Raw genomic sequence first — 20,505 nt, 5'->3', positions numbered from 1 at the left:
AAGGATTTAAAAACAAACAAGCTGCATAATTTATTGTTCCTTTTTGCATTTTGCTGGAGTGAAATTCAGGTTAAATTTAGTTCAGAAAACCTTTGTCTAAAACATTAATTTGAGTTGTCTTTCTCAATCATGAATGTGTTTATTGTGCTAGCGGTAGTGGCCAAATAAGAACCCAGGCCTCCAAGAATATATTTATCATATTGGATTTGCAACAATGGATCATATTACAGACTGGGCTGTTAACGGATGTACTGTAGTTAAAATGCAATGATAATTACCATCACTTATGCATGGTGCATCTTTAGCCCAATCCCGTCACAGATATGCAGATAAGCAGCCAATTAGAATCAGAATGAGTAAAAGGCAATAGAATTTATACAGACTATGCTGGACATCAACAGCAAGGAGGAGGAGGAAAAGCTAAGAAAAAACCTCATGCAGAGCCTAGAGACAAATTGGCTGAGTCCTGTTGGCAGGAATGGAATTAACAGGCAAGGACTGGAGCCTAGGTCTAGGAACCTGTGGGATTGTGGGTAAGGGAGTATACCCATTGACTTCAACTAGTCATGACTATCTTGTCCATTGGTTTCAAATGGTCTCTGTGACTTAGTCAGAGAAGTCCATTTAGTCGTCTTTCAGTTCAGATCATGATAATATTTAATTGTTTTAATGCTGTAATGAGTTTAATTCTATTTTAAATGTAGATTTTTATATGTCCAAATTATATGTACCCATTTTTAGTTGTATGCCGTCCTGAGTTCCAGTTTTGGAAAAAGGGCAGGGTATAAATAAAGATGATGATGATGATGATAATAATATGCAGCCTAACCCAGATAAAGAAACCAGTGCATATAAAGAGAGTCAGGCAATATATATGTATCTCATTTACTGGACTATGTAAAAGCTGCAGGGGAAATTCCATCCCCACGAGCTTTCAGACACCTTGCAATATCAAAGGGGATTTTTTGTGTGTGGGAGGCGGATTCACGTTGAATTTTCACTGGGCATTCCTCTGGTCTTTGCTTAATTAATTATGGGTGTTGTGTTTTCTGTTTCTTGTAAATTGTTTTGATTTGCATTGTAGATTGTAAGAATTTTGTTAGCTGCCTTATTGATCTATCATTGAAAGGTGGGATATAAATATTTTAATAGATGTATATTGGAAGAAATTAAAAGGGCATTTCATACATGCTTCCAAATGTGTATGTAAGTGTGGAAGATGTAAAATTTTGACATTGTTCAGTGTGCATTCAATACACATCCCATCACTTAGAACAGTTAATTTACATGCCTATTAAGATACTGTTTATATGCAGTTACTTCTGAATCAGGGTTGTGGTGTTTTTTCATCAAGGACATTTCTTCAGTTCTGAATTCCTGAATGGTTTTCAGAATGCAGTAGGGTTTCCATCAGGACCAAGGAAGAGAGCTCAGACTGCCTACATTTTTTGACAGGTTTAATCTCTTTGCTGTGGCCACTTAGGACCAAACTAGAAGTGATATCATGTTTAATATAGCCCTTACAGAACCGAAAATGCTCAGATATGATCTGAAGCAATTCAGATATATATTACACTGGTAGTTACTATGAGGAGAACTTGAAATGTTCCAAGATTCCAGTCTAGTTCCAGAGGTGCATTTTGAGACTGTAAAATAATTGTAGTAATTGTGCAGCAAAATGCTGTGCTTGTTCTTGTAGTAGTCGCTTCCCAAAAGTTACACATGTGTGCAGTTAATGTCAGGCTCCATACCAGGATCGCTGACATGTGTTTTTAAAACATACAGAACTGTATAGGACTAAAAACCATTATATCTCCACCACTGGTACTTTTTAATTTCTTTTTGAATTTTAATGATAATGGATGAATTAAGAAAAAAATGTTGACTAGCTATAGTTAAACAAAGAGGTATGCTTTTTCTCTTTGCTTTGCATGTTTTTAGTCCCAAAAGGGAGATAGAGGAAGGGAAAATCTTTGTGTCTCTGGAATGTCTTACTCCAAAGAGCATTTTTAACACACTGTTCTTGCAAATGTTTACAGGAAACCTCCCCCCCTTTTCTTCCATGCCATGTTTCAGTCGCTACCCATGGCGGTACTTCTGAAGGTGTTCATTGTGTTGGGCTGGATGCAGCTGAAGAAGATGGCATCTTCTGGAGGACGATGTTTGATCTATGTCTTGAGATGTCTTGTCAGATTCTTTGTAAATTTAATCTGAATAAAAATGAAGGGGTGTTGACCGATCCTTCGGTGTGACATTTTGGTAATGACAAAGGAATATTGTTAGTTTTATTCTGAACAGATGAAGTGGCAATTCCAGAAAGGCAGCATCTTTGGATGCTTCTCAGGATGAAATATTATTTGTCAAAATATGCAGAGTGGCTTTTGCTTTTTTTTTTTTACTTCCTCATCTTGTTTCTTTACTTTGGTGGAATCAGAGAATGTGGATAAAGGATATGGGTGTTTATTGCAGTGTACCTGATAGCAGGGTTTAATAGACAGCTGATATACAATATGCTGTAGATCAGGAATGGGGAACCTGTGGCCTTCCAGGTGTTTTTGGACTCCTAACTGCCATTAACCCCTAGCCTGTTTAGCAAACATGTGGAGGGCTACAGGTTCCCCATCTCTGCTGTAAATTCTGCACTCCATGAACAATTTAACCAAAAGCAAAATCCAAGAAACAAAATCTTTGTTTCATGCATGTTATATACACACTATGCATTGTTCCTTCTGTTTTTTTGCATGATGGTTCAACTAATTATTTTATTACACTGGATTTTCTCCCTCAGTTATTTACGTTTTCTTCGCCCCATACTAAGTAAAAAAGTGAAGCTAAAACCACAGATTCATAAACTGACAAGATGTAAAATAGTGTTAGGCCTGTGTTTTTCAACTGCTTTTAAACCCTGTGGGAAATCTCGTAGAGGACCTTTTAGCCTAATGTCTATGTACCAATGTCTTCCTAAATTCAATGAGAAAAAAGAGTTCCCAGATGGTGGAATGAAACAAGACATTAATGGGTCATGAAAAACTATGGAATGCTTTAAAAGAATGGGGGTGCCACAGCATCTGATTGTCCTGATGCTCAACCTATACTCTGGACAAGAGGCTACTGTAAGAACAGAATATGGAGAAGCTGATTGGTTCCCCATCGGAAAGGGTGTGAGATGGGGTGTATTTTATCACCCTATTTGTTTAATCTATACGCAGAACATATCATACGGAAAGCAGGATTGGACCAAGATGAAGGAGGGAGAAACTGGAGGGAGAAATATCAATAATTTAAGATATGCAGATGATACCATACTACTAGCAGAAACCAATAATGATTTGAAATGAATGCTGATGAAAGTTAAAGAGAACGTCAAGAAGACTAAACTAATGACAGAAGATTTATGTAACTTTAAAGTTGACAATGAGGACATTGAACATGTCAAGGACTATCAATACCTTGGCACAGTCATCAACCAAAATGGAGACAATAGTCAAGAAATCAGAAGAAGGCTAGGACTGGGGAGGGCAGCTATGAGAGAACTAGAAAAGGTCCTCAAAAGCAAAAATGTGTCACTGCACACTAAAGTCAGGATCATTCAGACCAAGGTATTCCTGATCTCTATGTATGGATGTGAAAGTTGGACAGTGAAAAAAGCAGATAAGAGAAAAATCAACTCATTTGAAATGTGGTGTTGGAGGAGAGCTTTGCACATACCATAGACTGCAAAAAAGACAAATAATTGGGTGTTAGAACAAATTAAACCAGAACTATCACTAGAAGCTAAAATGATGAAATTGAGGTTATCATACTTTGGACACATAATGAGAAGACCCGATTCACTAGAAAAGACAATAATGCTGGGAGAAACAGAAGGGAGTAGAAAAAGAGGAAGGCCAAACAAGAGATGGATTGATTCCATAAAGGAAACCACAGACTGAACTTACAAGATCTGAACAGGATGGTTCATGACAGATGCTCTTTGAGGTCACTGATTCATAGGGTCGCCATAAGTCATAACCGACTTGAAGGCACATAACAACAAAATGTTGCTCTGTTCAATAGAAGACTGAACTTGCCTCTTATGCCTTCTCTCAAACAAAACTAACATATTTCTATGCAACTGGAACTTTGAAAGTGTCTCTAGATTTATGATCAAGTAATGTGTAAATTATGTTAGTACTTTTACAATACAATCCAACATATGTCCACTCAAAAGTAAGCTCCATTGAGTTTACTGGAACTTATTTTCAGGTTAAGTGAGCATAGGATTGTAGCCTTTGTTTCATGGCACTAGGGTAACCTCGTAAGTAACTGTCGTGGTGTATCATATATTAAGAACTCATTTACAATTCAACTGAAGGTCCAACTAACAGGTGGATTTCCATTCACTTCAACACAGTGTGGTATACTAGATAAAATTCTAGTCTTGGACAGGGACTCTTGAGTTCAAGTCCCAAATCAACTATGTGGCTTACTGAATGGCTTTGGGCAATATTTCACTCATACACTGTCTAACATGCTTCACAACATGGCCATGAAGATAAAATGGAGACAAATGCTGTGTAGGCTGGCCTACAACATTCGTAAAGATGATGATTTGTGATGCTATCATTGCATGACAGTTGAACTGTGATTTTCTTGAAAATGCTGTTAGGCTCTGTGTTTAAAATGTCAAGTCTTTATTAAATGGAATTCCACCCCCAAATAAGCTTTGATAATGGAAGAAAAGAATGAGGTGTGGGTGTCACTGGAGTGCAGGATCATTTTGACCAAAGAAACGTTCTCCAAGGGCACATTACAAAACTTTTCTGACTACTACTGTAAGTAGTGCCATCGTATTTCAACTGAATTATATATTTACTTAGCATATTTTCCAAATGAATTTCCAGTAAAGTTAAAATAGGGCATATAATCTAACAAAAAATTAAGTAAAATATTCCCAAAATAAATTCAGCATCTTGGACAGCTCCTTGAAAGTTCAAACTAAAACCCAGAGCAGATTCCACTGCCCCACTGACATGGAGCCACCACTGAGTGGAAGAATAACACTGCATTCCTATACATGCTTACCTGGGAGTAAGTTTTGTCTCACTCCAGATAAATCACAAGCTGTAACTAAGATTTGTTCTTGGGTTTACAGCTCATTGTTTGTCTGGAGAGACAAACCACGAACCTGAGTTCGGACAACACTCTAAGCCAAACCATGGGTTAGCTCATGGCAGCGCAACAGCAAGTGGCAGAGCGCTGTAGCCACAGTCTCCTCTCCAGGAATCCTCATGCTCATGCATTCATACAAAGCCATGGTTTGGCTTAGCTTCACCTGCAAACCAGCCCGCTGCCTATTTTTCAAGTGGTTCTCTATCACTGGAGAAAATAGATAATGTGAACAAATCAACTTTTTCTTACAGCAAACTTTTAACTGTTTGCAGCCTAATTAGACGGGGCTCCTGAACCTACACTATTTTAAAGTCACAGGAGACCTGTCCTCTTTTATCTGTAGTTGCCCTAAGCTTGAGGGGGCTCGCAGTGTTTGAGTGGCCTGTTTGAGGGCACTTTGGAACACTAAAAAGGCAATATTCAGTGTCACGTTCTGTTCTAGCCTCTTTTGCCATTTGTTCTAAATAGCAGCAGACTCTCCTGATCAAATAAACTCTGGGTTTGGGGTTTTTCCCTGGATAGCTATGTCTGGTGACAAGAATATAGTTCAAGAACTACAATTTAAATGACCCCAGTTAACCTAATAAAAAGTATAATTTCTGTGTTTTTTTATTTTTTTTATTTTAGTGTGTGTTCTTACTGCCCTCTGGTGGATAGAGGTTATAGCCCTATTTTAGAGTGGTCATTCAAAGTAGAACATACTTTGTAGAATATACTGCGCTCCTGCTGGGAGGAAGGGCGGGATATAAATCAAATAATACTAATATACAAAAATGTTGAAGAAATATAGCTAGTTGGCATGCCCTGTTCCACACTGATTCTGAGACAAATTGTGTGTGTGTGTGTTTCAAATTAAAATGAAGGTATATATTGATTTCAGTTCAGTAAAAATGTGAATCCTATTTTACACCAGAAAGGTTTATGTATTTGGGCACAATCCAACAAAATTAAGCACTTTTACACTCCCATTTATTTTAGTAGGGTAGTAGCATGTGCTTGAAACTGCCCAGTAGAAGTAAATTGGATTTAAAAAGTGCTTTGACTTGGTTGGATGAAACACTGATTTAAACTGTAAGTTTTCTTAGTGAAATTGCTGGACATAAGAACATCTCTCTCTCTCTCTCTCTCTCTCTCTCTCTCTCTCTCTCTCTCTCTCCCTCCCCACACACACACATACACCCTTGTCTTCTTTATCTAGGAAATATACCTTTGCCTCTTTGAGAATTGATATAGTCAACAAAACCCCAATGGCTATGTTCTGCCTCCACTGCTGGAGCCACTATGCTTCTGAATACCAGTTGCTGAAAACTGTAGGAGAGTGCTTTTGTGGTCAGAGCCTACTTGTGTGCTTCCCATAGGCATCTGCTTGGCCTCTGTGAGAACAGGATGCTGGACTAGATGTCCCACTTGCCTGATCCAGCAGGCTCTTATGGGTGGGGGAGGCTAAAAATTCTGTAGCAAAAACTTTCATAGAGAACATACTGATTAATTAGATGCATAAAATAGGCTTAGAAGATATGTTGAGAGATGCACTACAGGATGAACCAGACTACAAGATAGGACTCAACAATAACAGGAGTTAGTTCCTGATAATCAGCTAAGTAGTAAAGAGGAATAGAATCCCTGTAGTTTGGAATGTTGGTTTTAAAGATTCCAAATGGTATTAAGCCCTTGCTTTGAGGTCTACTCCTGCAAATTCACTATAGGGATTGTCTGTGCTCAGGCTCTGTTATTTGTTTGGGGAGGCCACATAATTTGTTTGGGGAATCACATCATGTTAGAACAGTGAGATCATGTGTTTCATTTCCATTTCCAGATGGGTAGGTGTCTTTGTTGCAGCAAAAGCAGCAGAGTCTTGTGACACTTTAAGGACATACAATTATTGGTCCAGGAAATCTTGTGACATAATCAATGTAAAGGTGCCACAAAGTTATCTGTTGCCATTACTTTGCCTTTTCCCTTCTTGCAGGAGGAGTGACACCAGCGTGGGAAATAATCACATCATCACCCCCCATTAGGTTTTAAATGTTATAAAATGATGAAAACTTAAATGGGATAGACCTAGAACTAGGCATTGTGAGTACAGAGGCACAGGATAGCAATCCAGAAAGGCAAAAGTACCACAGGCCAAACCAAAAGTGCCAAAGACACTTGAAGAGAGATGCTGCATACAAGTGTTTATACACTAGTGCTAGAAGCCTCCAAGCCAAGATGGGAGAGGACAGCTTTGATATAGCAAGCATAACAGAAAGAAAGAACCAAGGAACCCAGTAGGACACAATTATCCCTAGATATAAACTATATCAGAAGGACAGGAAGGATGTATTGGAAGTGATATCGCTCTATACATGAAAGAGGGCATTGAATGCAGCAAGCTAGAAACCCCAAAAGAGGCAGACTCCTCCACGGAATCATTGTGGGTGGCAATACTGGTCCCAAAGAGTAATTTAGCCCTGGGTACATTCTATCGCCCCCCCCGATCAAAATGCTGAGGGAGATCTTGAGATGAAAAATAAAATTGAGGAAGCATCCAAACTACGAAATGTTATAGTAATGGGTGACTTCAACTACCCTGACATAAACTGGCTGCATATGTGTTCCAGTCATTTATTTATTAGATTTATATTCTGCCCTTCCCCCCAGTAGGAGCCAAAGGCAGCAAACAAAAGCACTAAAAACTCTTTAAAACATCATAAAAACAGACGTTAAAATACATTAAAACAAAAACATTTTTTTTAGTTTAAAAAACTCTTTTTTTAAAAAAAAGTTTTAAAATATATTAAAAAGCAATTCCAACACAGACTGGGATAAGGTCTCTACTTAAAAGTCTTGTTGAAAGAGGAAGGTCTTCAGTAGGCACCGAAAAGATAACAGAGATGGTGCCTGACTAATATTTAAGGGGAGGGAATTCCAAAGGGTATGTGCCACTACACTAAAAGTTCGTTTCCTATGTTGTGCGGAATGGACCTCCTGATAAAATTGCATCTGCAGGAGGCCCTCACCTGCAGAGTGCAGTGACTGACTAGGTATATAAGAGGTAAGATGATCTTTCAGGTATCCTGGTCCCAAGCTGTATAGGGCTTTGTACGCCAAAACTAGAACCTTGAACTTAGTCCGGTATCTAAGAGGTAGCCAGTGGAATTCTTTCAGCAGCGGGGTGACATGTTGGCGATACCCTGCCCCATGACCAGTCTCGATGCCACATTTTGCACCAGCTGCAGCTTCCAGACCAACCTCAAGGGTACCCCACATAGAGTACATTACAGTAATCCAGCCTAGAGGTTACCAGTGCATGGGCAACAGTGGCCAGGCTATCCCGGTCCAGAAACGGCCACAGCTGTCTTACCAGCCAAAGCTGGTAAAAGACACTCCTAACCACTGAGGTCACCTGGGCCTCTAGTGACAAAGATTGATCCAGGAGCACCCCCAGACGTCAGACCTGCTCTTTCAGAAGGAGTTCAACCCCATCCAAAGCATGCAACTGACTAATTATCTGAACTTGGGAACCACCAACCCACAGCATCTCTGTTTTGCTTGGATTCAGACTCTACTTTATTCACCCTCATCCAGCCCACCACCGAGTCCAGGCACCATTCCAGGGCTTGCACGGCCTCCCCAGTTCAGAAGTTACAGAGAAATAAAGCTGGGTATTGTCAGCATACTGCTGATACCTTGTCCCCCCAAATCTCCTAATGACCACTCCCAAGGGCTTTATATAGATGTTAAACAGCATGGGGGACAAGATGGTACCCTGTGGCACCCGAAAGCACAACTGCCAGGGCACCAAAAGACAAATCATCCAACGCTATTCTCTGAAAACAACCTTGGAGATAGGATCAGAACCACTGTAAAACAGTGCCTCTAATACCCATCTCACCAAGTCAGCCCAGAAGGATACCATGGTCAATGGTATCAAAAGCCACTGAGAGTAACAGGGTTAGACTCTCCCTGTCCTCCTGATAAAGGTCATCCATTGCGTGACCAAGGCCAATTCAGTCCCATAACCAGGCCTGAACCCAGACTAGGATGGGTTAAGATAATCTGTTTCATCCAAGAGTACTTGCAATTGCTGTGCCACAACCCTCTTAATCACCTTCCCTAAGAAGGGGGTATTTGCTGCCAGCCAGTAGTTTTCACAAACCAATGGGTCCAGGGTGGGCTTTTTCAGGAGTGGTTGGGTCACCACCTCTTTCAGAGTGGCTGGAACCACTCCCTCCTGCAAATATGTGTTGACCTCACCCTGGATCCACTCGGTCAGACCCCCTCAGCAAGCTTTAATAAGCTAAGAAGGGCAAGGGTCAAGAGGACACGTAGCTGGCCACATCGTCGCAAGCACCTTGTCCATGTCATGAGGCTGCATCAACTGAAACTGTTCCCAAAAAGTTGCTGCAGACATTGCACTGGACATCTCACTGGGGACTACAGTAGATGTGGATGGGGCATCAAGATTGCTACAGAGGCAAGCAACTTTACCCCCAAAATGCTTTGCAAACAATTCAGATTGGGCCTCCGAAGGGTCTAAAACTTCTCAATTTCCTGGCATTGATATCAACAGACCCCTGACAATATGGAAAAGCTCCATTGGATGGCTAATTGAGGATGCGATGGTGGCAGAGAAATGGGCCTTCTTTCCCGCCCTCACCACCATCCACGGCATGGTTATGATGTTTTACTCGTGCCCGATGAGCCTCATGGCATGACTGTCGCCACTTGCACTCTAGGTGTCGTCCAGCATATTTCATTGCCCTTAGCTCACTGGTGTACCAAGGTGCAAACCTGGCTCCACAGTGCAGGAGAAGATGCTCAGGGACAACCATGTCAAGAGCCCAATGCTCCTCACTGTTCCACAGCATGACAAGGGTTTCAACAGGGTCAACTGCTCCATGTACTGGAAACTCCCCTAGGGCATCCAGGAATCCTGTGTATTCCATTAGTCTCTGGGGGCAGACTATCTTAATCTGTCCACCACCCCTGCAGGAGAGGATTGGAGTATCAGTCTAAACTTCACCAGGAAGTGGTCTGACCATGACAATGGAGGGACATACATCCCCCCTATCTCCAGACCACCCCTTTCTCCATCTGTAGCAAAAACTAAGTTGAGGGTGTGCCCTGCACTTTGTGTTGGGCAGGTGACAACTTGAGACAGCCCCATGGTTGTCATGGAGGCCATGAAGTCCCAAGCTGGAACACTAGAGGCAGCCTCAGAATGAACATTAAAATCACCCAGGACTATTGTTCTGGGCTCTTCCAATACTACAGCTGAGATGGCTTCCACCAGCTCGGTCAAAGAAGCTGACAGGCAACAGGGTGGATGGTACACCAGCAGCAACCCTAATTTACTGTCTCCTAGTTTACATCAGGTGCAGACCCTCACAGCCAGCTCCAAGACACAGTGGTTTCCTGGTGACAGAGATGGAAGTTCTGTAGACCACAGCAACTCCAACCCCCCTCCCGTCTCTGCAGCTTTTGTTGGTGTTGCACTGAGTATCCAGGTGGGCAAAGCTGGGTCAGATCAACTCTTCCCAGCTCACACACCCAGGTCTTGGTAATGCACACCAAATCAGCATGTTCATCCACAATCAAATCATGGATGAGTGTGGTCTTATTGTGTACCGATCTGGAGTTAAACAACAACACACATAGGCCAATGGACACAGCAGATGAGCAATGAGGAACCCGTCCATGAGAGGAGAGGCAGCAAGGAACAAAGCATACATAGCCTTGCCCTCGTCTTCTATGGTAGTGCACCACCTCCCCATGGCTATACTTCCCTGTATGACAAAGAAGTAATATTTCTAGATACCCTAAATGACTATACCCTAAAATTGTTGGTCATGGAACTGACCAGAGGGGCCATGACCCTGAACTTAATCTTAGTTGCCAGGGACCTGGTGTGAGGTTTAAATTTTGTTGAACTTATTGGAAATAGTAACCATAGTGCTATTAACTTAAACATACATGTACTGTAAGCGGCCAATTGCAAAGAGAATCCAACACTGTCTCATTTGATTTCAAAAGAGAAAACTTCCCAAAATTGAGATGATTGGTAAAAAGAAAGTTGAAAGACAGAGTCAAGAGCGCCAAATCACTCTATAATACGTGGGAGTTGTTTTTAAAAAAGTCTTGTCCAAATGAGGAAAATAAAAAGGAACACAAACTCTGGCAAAAGAAATGCAAGAAAGCAATGGACTGCCTTCAAGTTGATTCCGACTTATGGCGACTCTATGAATAGGGTTTTTCACAGTAAGGAGTATTCAGAGGTGGTTTACCATTGCCTTCCTCTTAGAAGGCAATAAGGGATGCTAAAAAGAATTTGAGGATCACATTGCTCAAAACATAAAAACCAATAACAAACATTCTTCAAATACATTCAAAGCAGAAGACCATCTAGGGAGGTGGTTGGACCCTTGGACAGCAAGGGAGTCAAAGGGAGTAAAGCAGGATAAGACTTCAGAGGAGCTACATTAATTCTTTGCATCTCTCTTCACAGTGGAGAATATAGGGCAGATCCCTGTGCCTGAACGAACTTTTGCAGGAAGCATGTCTGAGAAACTGAGGCAGATAGTGCTGACAAGAGATGGTCCTAGGCTTAATAGACAAAGTAAATACAAATACCAATAAATCGTTGTGTCCAGATGGTATCTACCCAAGAGTTCTCAAAGAACTCAAATGTGAGATAGCTGATCTTCAAACAAAAATATGTAACTTGTCCCTCTGATCCACCTCCATACCTGAAGGACTGGAAAGTGGCCAATGTAACACCAACCTTTAAAAAGGGATCCAGGAGGGATCCCGGAAATTCCAGGCTGGTAAACTTAACATCTCCTGGGAAAACTTAGGCCCTTTTGTTTCTCCTGCCTCTCAGAGCAGTTCAAGCTGAATTTTTTCTGCTTCCCTCACCTTTGTGACATCAGAGTCAAGAGAGACATTCATCTCCAGTGCCACCACTATAGATGGATATTTATGGTTGGAAATATGATTACTTTGCAGTAGGGATGACTGTGTTCAGAAGTTGGACAAGATCAGCATGCTATGTAACCATGCTGAAAGTGGCTTGATAGAATGGGGAGCCTATCTAAGGAACTTTCCATACATTTTGTGGGGGGGGCAGATCTGAGGTATAATAGACATTCATTATTATAGATTCATTATAGTAATTTATTTGAACACCTGGTATTTCTTCCCTGTACTAAATCCATATATACTTTATACCAGAGTAACCCTGAGATATATTCAGAGGTAAATACCCCCCTAAGTTTTTTTATATTAAAAAGCTGGTCCTTTTGCTGTTCTCATAATGTAAGACTGGAATATAGGGATTGGAAAACAAAACATAAAAAAACAGTGTATCAAAGCTACAATGGGTTCACAACAGTCTTAATTGCAGTTATTGTTGTAATGATACGATTTGTCAGATAACTTACAGGGATGTTTACTAAGTTGTTTTACTTATTATTTGGCACTCTGTGTGTGCGTGTCTCACTCACCTGATCCAGTTAAAGCAGGGTAACAGGTTTGCTGATAAGTCCTAAAGATGACAATAACAGAGCTGCTAATTATATGGCCAGATCACACTTGTTGAGGATGAATGGAACAAGTGGCTCATGTGATGATCTCTGCATGTTAGCTTCCTTCTTTATCAATGGGCATTGTGTATCATGATAGAAAGAGGAGATGCAATGGAGGCTTTAACCAGTCTAGCTCTCAATGTGATGGTTGCTATCCTCTTGTGAAAGAGCTAAAATCTAGTTCTTCTGCCCCACCTTAGATAGTTCCAACAGAACTTCACAAGTGCTCAGGTAATGTTCTCTTTGCAGCTAATTCATAGAGCAGCAGCCCTATGCACTGAATGCATAGACCATTCAATGTTTTTGAGATTTTGTAAAAGGTTTGCCTTTTTGTACCAGATGTGCATAGAACATCAGAAGCAGAATGTGGAATATCTGCTCTCTGTCACATTTATGGATCAGTTGCCAGCAAAATCACTGAGTGATTTTCTTCTCTCTAAAAGCACTCTGCAAACATTAGTAAGTGAGAGGTGTTGGCTATTTTTCAAAATATGGTTGATATTCTGCAGCTTTTAACTATCATAAATGTAAATAAAAGATAAGGGCTGCAGTCCTAAACTTACTATATCAGATGTAAGCTCCATTGAACACAGTAGGACTTTCTTCCAAGTAAGTATGCATGAGATTACTCTGTAGAGAATATATTATTTACAGGGATTTGGTAGGGGGAAGTACTAAAAAAATCACAAACATTTTTATTTGTTTGTTCTTGCATTTGTATCCCAAACTTTCCTCCGATGAACTCAAGGCATTGTACATGGTTCTTTCCCTTCTGTTTTATCCTCACAACTCTGTGGGGTAGGTTAGGCTGAGAGATAAGACTGGTTCAAGGTCACCCAGTGAGCTTCATTGCTGAGTGGGGATTTGACTCATAGTACCCTAGTCCAGCACTCTAGCCACTATTCCACACTGGCTCTCTGAAAATTATATATCTGAGATTTGAATCTTTGTATTAAACAGCTGAATCTGCAAACGTAGATTTCAAATTAAAGGAACAGTTCTCCTTAAGTCTTAATTTTGCTTTGCTTGTCTACAGTGCACAGGCTGTTGCAACAATCGTACTTTATAGTGGAGGGAGGAGGGGAGCACCATAAAGTGTGTGTAAAAACACATAGGAGAGCAATACAGAAGGTACTATAATACAACAATTTAACAACATCTTGTATATCCCCTGCAAAAAGTGAGTGAACGAAGATGGCAATTCTGGAGTAAAGGACTAATGTGGAAGCTACTTAAGGTTAGCCCAAAAGCTCCCTGGCTATTCTTGGACAAGTCGCTGCCTCTCTTAGTCAATGAGGATAAAATGTGTGAATAAAATGGGATAACATCATTACTCTCCCTTGAGTTCCTTAGATGAAGGGTGGAATACAAAAGTGATACATATAACAAAAGGAAATTTTGACAAGTTTATTAAGTAGATGGTGGGTTGTGCCCAGCTGGATCATTTTAACACATCTGGATCACACCCCTTGACTGTACCAGTTCTATGAAGTATATTAAGCATGATATCATAAATGTACATGAACAGAGCCCTTTATGCATGGGACGAAGTCATAGTTCAGTTCCAAGGCAAAGTGCCTGCTGACATCTGTGAGATCCAAGTATTTTAAAAAAAGGAAAAGCCTTAAAACATTTGTGTTGGAAAATAGGTTCAGAATTACTACATGGTTACATCAGTCTGCTTCCCTGGCAGCATCTGCTTCATCCTGTTGGTCATCCCGACAGCCCTGTCTATTACATTTTCTTTTTCGTTGTTGTTACTGTTGTTATTTTTTGTGAGTGGCATCCATTGGTTAAAACTGGCTCCCCTATTGAATAGCAACACTGAAGAATTACGCTGGAGCATTATTATGCTGTAGAGTTCAGGGGCTCCATCACAAATGCCTTAGAGGTGTATAAAATGCCTGGTGCAAAGAAGGTGGAGAGGGAGAAGTTTTTCCTCCTCTCTCATAATGCTAGAACTTCCAATCTTCCAATAAAGCTGAATGTTGGAAGATTAAGGATAAACAAAAGGCAGTACTACTTCACACAACACATAGTTAAATTATGGAATTTGCTGCCCCAAGATGTAGTAAAGCCAGTGTGGCGTAGTGGTTAGAGTGTCAGACTAGGACCTGGGAGACCAGGATCTGAATCCTGTGAACTAGGACTTGGGAGCACACCTGCTGCTGTAATCCAATAGTCATATGTTCAGGGGAAAATCAGAAAGTAGAGCTTACATGTGTCCTGCTGTTCACACGTTGGTTCTCCGTTCTGACAATTCCACCAATGCACAGACATCAGGGGGCAGGGGCAGAGGGGGGGTTCCACTCCACGTGTACGATATGTACATGGAGGGTTCACGAGAGAACATCCTGTCTCATGAGTCGTCAGTCTTATTAACTTTTGAACAGAAGGTTCTTACAAGTAAAACATAGGGTGTTTCCAAACAACAGAAAGCCAGTGTGGTGTAACAGTTGCTGTCCCCACTCGGCCATGAAGCTTAGTGGGTCATTTTGCGCCAATCACTGACTCTCAGCCTAACCTACTTCACAGGGTTGTTGTGAGGATTAAATGAGGAAGGGAATATTAAATTTATATCTCACCCTTCCTCCTAGTAGGAGCCCAGGGTAGCAAACAAAAACTATGCCACCTTGAGCTCCTTGGAGAAAAGATGGGATATAAATGCAATAAATAAAGTAATGGCCACCTGCTTAAGAGATTTAGACAAATTCATGGAGGATAAGGCTAGCAATAACTACTAGCCACTTTAACTGTGAACAACCTCCGTATCTGAATGCCAGTTGCTGGGGAGCACAAGTGAGGAGAGTGCTGCTGTGCTCATGTCCTACTTACAGGTTTCCCTTGCCATATGGGATAAGGCATTTGGAGAGATGCAAAAGAGAGCATGTGAAAATGAGTGTCTTGCAGCACAATCTGATGCATGTTGACTCAGAAAGACCCACTATAGTCCCCTCCAGATGTCTCTGAGCATTCATCATGATTTGTGCTCATAATGTTGTCAGGGTGGTTATATGCGATCTGACTTTCAGTACTGTTTGCTCCTGCAGAAGTTTCAGGGAGGACATACTGCTTGATTTTGAGTCGGTGTGTATCTTGTAGCTTCCTTCTGAAATTTTTGAATACCACAAATATTTCACTTTTGTCCCACTTTTGTTGTGCTGTAGCTATACCCCTCCAGATGGCAATAGTGCCATTGGGGAAGGATCGCAGAACAAGTAATAATGCAGAATAATATGTGGATCATCCAGTATAATTCCACCTCTAATGCATTCTTATTGTATCAATCACATTTTGCTGAATATACCTGCAAAAATACCCAGACGTCTGGAGGAGCCCTATGTTCAATGGGGCTTAATCCCAGGTAAGTATGTATAGCAGGGATGGGAAACCTATAGCCCTCCAGCAGTTGTTGGATTACAGTTCCCATCATTCCGGACTATTGGCCATGTTGACTGGGGCTGATGGCAGTTGCAGTCTGACATCCAGAGATTCACAGGTTCACCATTCCTAGTATAAAGGATTGTAGCAGCCTTAGACTTCCTTGGAGATGGCTTTTCATGTTTCGGATGCAGCTGATATAACATTAAAAAAAGGAACTTCAATCAGAGATGTGCAAGCTGATTCCACCTTCAGATTTTGTGCATCTCCCTCCTGCACATTCCCAAGCACAACTCACTCACACTTCTCTTTCCTGCACCTCAGGGAATGTGCAAAATCAGCCTTAACAGAGTCTTTAAAAATTCCCCAATGATTATATGAAGTTCTACACAAATCAGTAGAGCTTGCTTCTACAGTGAAAAGGAGCAGGTGTTGGCTATCCCTTAACATGGGTAAATGTACCTCCCTTGCTCATCTTTTTTTGAATACTTCCGAAACATGAGCTAACAAAACTGTGTTGTATAATTAAGTCCCCAACCACATGCTGGACTGATGAAGTTGTATTTTTCCCTGTTATATAATAATAAGGTTATTTTGTCAGCATAGTTTGCTTTCCAAGACTTTCCCCCTTCTAGAACCCCAAGGCATAGTCCTACTGAATCAGTTACCATCTGCTCCAGTGTTTGCATTTAGCCTGGAGTGTTTGTGATCTCAGAAACATTTCTTGTAAATGGAATCCCTCCTGCTAGGCCCGTCACACAATAGATATATAATTGGATAAATTCTAAGCTGGGAACTACAAAACAATAAGGAACTACGTTTTGTTCTGTGCACAGTTCATGAATCTCTCCAAAATGGACTGCATTTCGTTGCTTACATATGAAACTACTCAAGTGTATTTTTCTTTCATTTTTTAAAAAAAATACTGAAATAATGTAATAGCTAAACTCCCTGATGGATTCCTCTGCTCTGTCCTCCACCATCCCCCGTTTTAACACATAAGCTAAGCTTGCTCTGTTTAGCGTACTGTATGTGTCACTATAGAACAGACAAACGTATATGGTGGGAACCCATGGCCCTCCAGATGTTATTGGACTCCACCACCCATCAGCCCCAGCCAGTGTGGCCAGTGATGAGGGATGATGTTATAGTCCAACAACCGCTGGAGGGCCACAGGTTCCCCTGCGCACACCCTGCACCATCCCCAAATATGTTCTAGAGGCCCCGGGAAGCCCCAGAACAGACTTAGGGACGTGAGGGGGGAGAGGGGGAAATCATTCTGTTGTGCAACGAGAAATCCTTGCACCGTTGGAACAATCTGCTCAGTGCTACATTGAATACAATCCATAAACTTTGTAGAGTACTAGGGTCACTGTGGAAGTGCCTTTGCTGCATCTACTATTTCTGATGTATCTTTTCCTCTCTGAAGTTGGGGCAATCCCGCTCACTCCCCATCTGCAATCCTGGAAGTGTCTTACCTGCTTTTTAAAGGTTTTTTTTAAGGGCAAAAGATGAATGAATAAATCTATGTGTTGTTTAGGCCACTGACAGTGAGGAAAAGCCACAGCCACAGCTCAGTGATAGAGCAGCTGCTTTGGATGCAAAAGATTCCAGGTTGAATACCAAGTCTTCTCCATTTCTCAGTTTTTCCTGTAATTCTTCCCCTTTACCTTCTTCACAATTTTATGCTTATGCTGTAATATGTCTTGTGATAGTGATGCTCTGAAGGGGCTCCAGTAAAGAGAAAGAGTAAAAGAAAGAAAATTTAATTTGCCTGCAATAATGAAGAATTAATTTGTGTGTATGTGCTTGTTTGTGTATATACTGTAGCAATATATACATTCAGAAAACTTAAATGTTTCTGAAAGATAAATTGAATTTGGGTCTGAATGCACTATCTTACAGTAACAAGAACACCAATAAAGGGACTGGATTTTATATTGTTTCCAACCAGATTAATCAATGTCATTTAACATACTATGCTAGACTTATTTGTGGAAAATTTAGACAGTGTACCAGACAGTCTAAACTATTTAATCCTTTTATTCTGGAATTTAAAAGGGATTAAATAATTTATCAGTGCTGCTCATCTGTCCATCCTTCCAGCAGCTCTTGTCATTTTTTTTAAATGGAACTATTAAAACCTCTGAGATTGTATTTCTTGCATTACATACACATTGGCCACCACTTTCAAATTAAGGTTTTCAAAACCAATTTCTTTTTGTCTCCTAGAAAACATTTTCTGTACTCATCCAAGATCATAAAAAGTAATGAGAGCAATAATCAATCGCAAGCCAAACCGGACTCTAAAAAAAGGGAAATTTGATGAACTAGAATCAGTTAAATGTATAAAATGTACACAATTCATATTGTGTATGTGCTGCAGATGCATACAAAAATCTATATATCTTTTTTCTAACTAACCTACAAAAATTTGCCAGGCAGCATGGATTCATAACAAATTACATATAAGTGAAGTATAATTTCAAAAAGTTCTTCTACTTGATGCAAAATCAACTGAAAGGCTTCCAATAGCTCAGTAAACTAAATTGCTTTGTTAATACAGGCTCACATCCTAAAGCTGTTGAGTTAACCCCAAGTGATGCATCAGTTTCAGATGGTAAAAGGCATGTCCAGTAGTCCATTTTGGAAGATGCCTTGATTACAGTGGCAGCTGCTTTTTATCATTAGCCCAACAGTATACCAATGCTCACCATTTTGCAAAAAAGGAGATGTCCTTAAAGATAAAGAAAAAATAAAAGGGGGGCTGGGATGGAGATTCTGTAACCTTCCAGATGTTGTTAGACTTAGGCTGTGGGCACACTGGTCACTTCAAAAACAGTGAAAATAGTTTTTCTGGCAGCATTTTGAATTTAGTCTGCTGGCCACATTTCCATTCCCTGCTGCTGACTTCAGACCTTTCAGTGGTGGCAAAGTGTTAGGCCAGTGACTGTCTCTGCCTGAATCTACAGCAAAGTGTTTCCATTGGCCACACCTGGAGTGGCAGCGGGTTGATCTACCAATCAGTTGTGAAATCTGTCTGAACATGCATTTTTTTTAAAATGCACTCAAGCTGATCCAACCAGGTTTTTGAGTAAAAAAGGGTAGAGTGTGACTAGCATTGTGTGTTCCTGTTTTCAGAAAACAGAGGTGGAGATGCAATGGAACTGGCACAACAGTAAGTGTGTCTCTACCCTCAATCCTAGCCAACATGGCCGGTCAGGGATGATGGAAGTTATAATCCATATCTGGTGCATAGGAAGCTGCCTTATACCAAGTCAGACCATTAGTTCATCTAGCTCAGTATTGTCTATACTGGCAGTGGCTCTCCAGGATTTCAGACAGGAGTCTCTCCTAGTCCTACCTAGAAATGCCAGGGATTGAACCTGGGACCTTCTTCCCATCCTTGGTTTACAGGGTTGTTGTAAGGATTAATCAAGGAGATAATAAATATGAAGTGCTTTGAAAATTTGAAAACGTAGTAAAAATGTCAAGCACTATTTTGTATTATTATGAAGCCCCACTTACCTGCGCAGCATGGATAAGCAGGGCATAGTTGCGAGGAGGGAGCGATGCTGCCGCGGCCATCTTCGTTAAGGGCAACGTCGTGTGTCGCAGCGTTATGTGTGCTTGACGTGCAGCAGGGAGGGAAGGGGCCATGGGCCTATTTAAGGCCAGGCCGCCCCTCCTACCTCCTCTTTCAGCGAGCGACAAGAGGACGACAAGGGACATAGCAGAGAAAGCTGCAGGACAGTCGGCGTTGGTTGGGTCTATTAGGCCTAATTGGTTACCCCCAGAGGGGGTTTTGGGAGCCCCAACAGCTGTGGGTGGTAGCGTTGCAGCGTGGCTGCGACTGGGGCAGGCCTCGTAAAGGGGCCTGACCAGTGGGCCTCGTAGTGGGGCCTAGCAGCGGCACGTCCGATACCCCCCCACCTAGCAGTTGTGGAGGGGTTGATTGAGGCTTTTTATTGAGCAGCGCGACGTTAGTGCTGCTGCTGGTTAAAAGAAAGACACAGGAAGTTTAAGAATAAATGAGACTATACTGGATATACAAACAAAATTAAATATAGTCATGCTAATACACTGGTTAAAGACAGACTCATGCACATAAAGGGAAATTAAAAATAAATCAGAATAAAAGGGACGAACAAAAGAAATTGTATCTAATCCTTCTAGTTTAAGTTCCCTCTGAGCACTCTCCCCCCAACAGGTTCAGCTTAGCCCCCCTGATGATATACACAGGTTGGTTCTTTATTATATTATTACAGGGTGGATGCATGATGTGACCTGGGGCATCGAGCCCCTCCCACTCCAGTTCATTCAGTATTTTGTATTATTGTTAAAACCTGCTTTATTGTATATAAACTGCCTTGGGGACATTGTATTAACAGGATTGAAATGTGGT

The 20,505-nt window shown here is 41.1% G+C and overlaps 1 protein-coding gene across 5 annotated transcripts in view; it reads left to right on the top strand.

The window, feature by feature from the left end:
• BCL2 (BCL2 apoptosis regulator) overlaps positions 1–20,505 on the top strand; it is a 204,315-nt gene that overhangs the window by 58,984 nt on the left and 124,826 nt on the right. For 4 of the 5 annotated variants that reach the window (XM_061590356.1, XM_061590364.1, XM_061590348.1 and 1 more), the window contains exon 3: positions 2,040–2,320. The exons of the other annotated variant lie outside the window; for it this stretch is intronic. In XM_061590356.1, coding sequence (XP_061446340.1) covers positions 2,040–2,252 — 213 coding nt within the window. In that variant the 3' untranslated portion in view covers positions 2,253–2,320. Of the gene's footprint in view, positions 1–2,039; positions 2,321–20,505 lie in introns of those variants that run through there. 5 annotated transcript variants of the gene reach the window in all.

The sequence above is a fragment of the Rhineura floridana genome, chromosome 1, assembly GCF_030035675.1.
Source record: "Rhineura floridana isolate rRhiFlo1 chromosome 1, rRhiFlo1.hap2, whole genome shotgun sequence".
NCBI classification, from domain to species: Eukaryota; Metazoa; Chordata; class Lepidosauria; order Squamata; family Rhineuridae; genus Rhineura; species Rhineura floridana.
The sequence above is the reverse complement of the archived record's forward strand: the minus strand, read 5'-3'. Positions and strand labels throughout refer to the sequence as shown.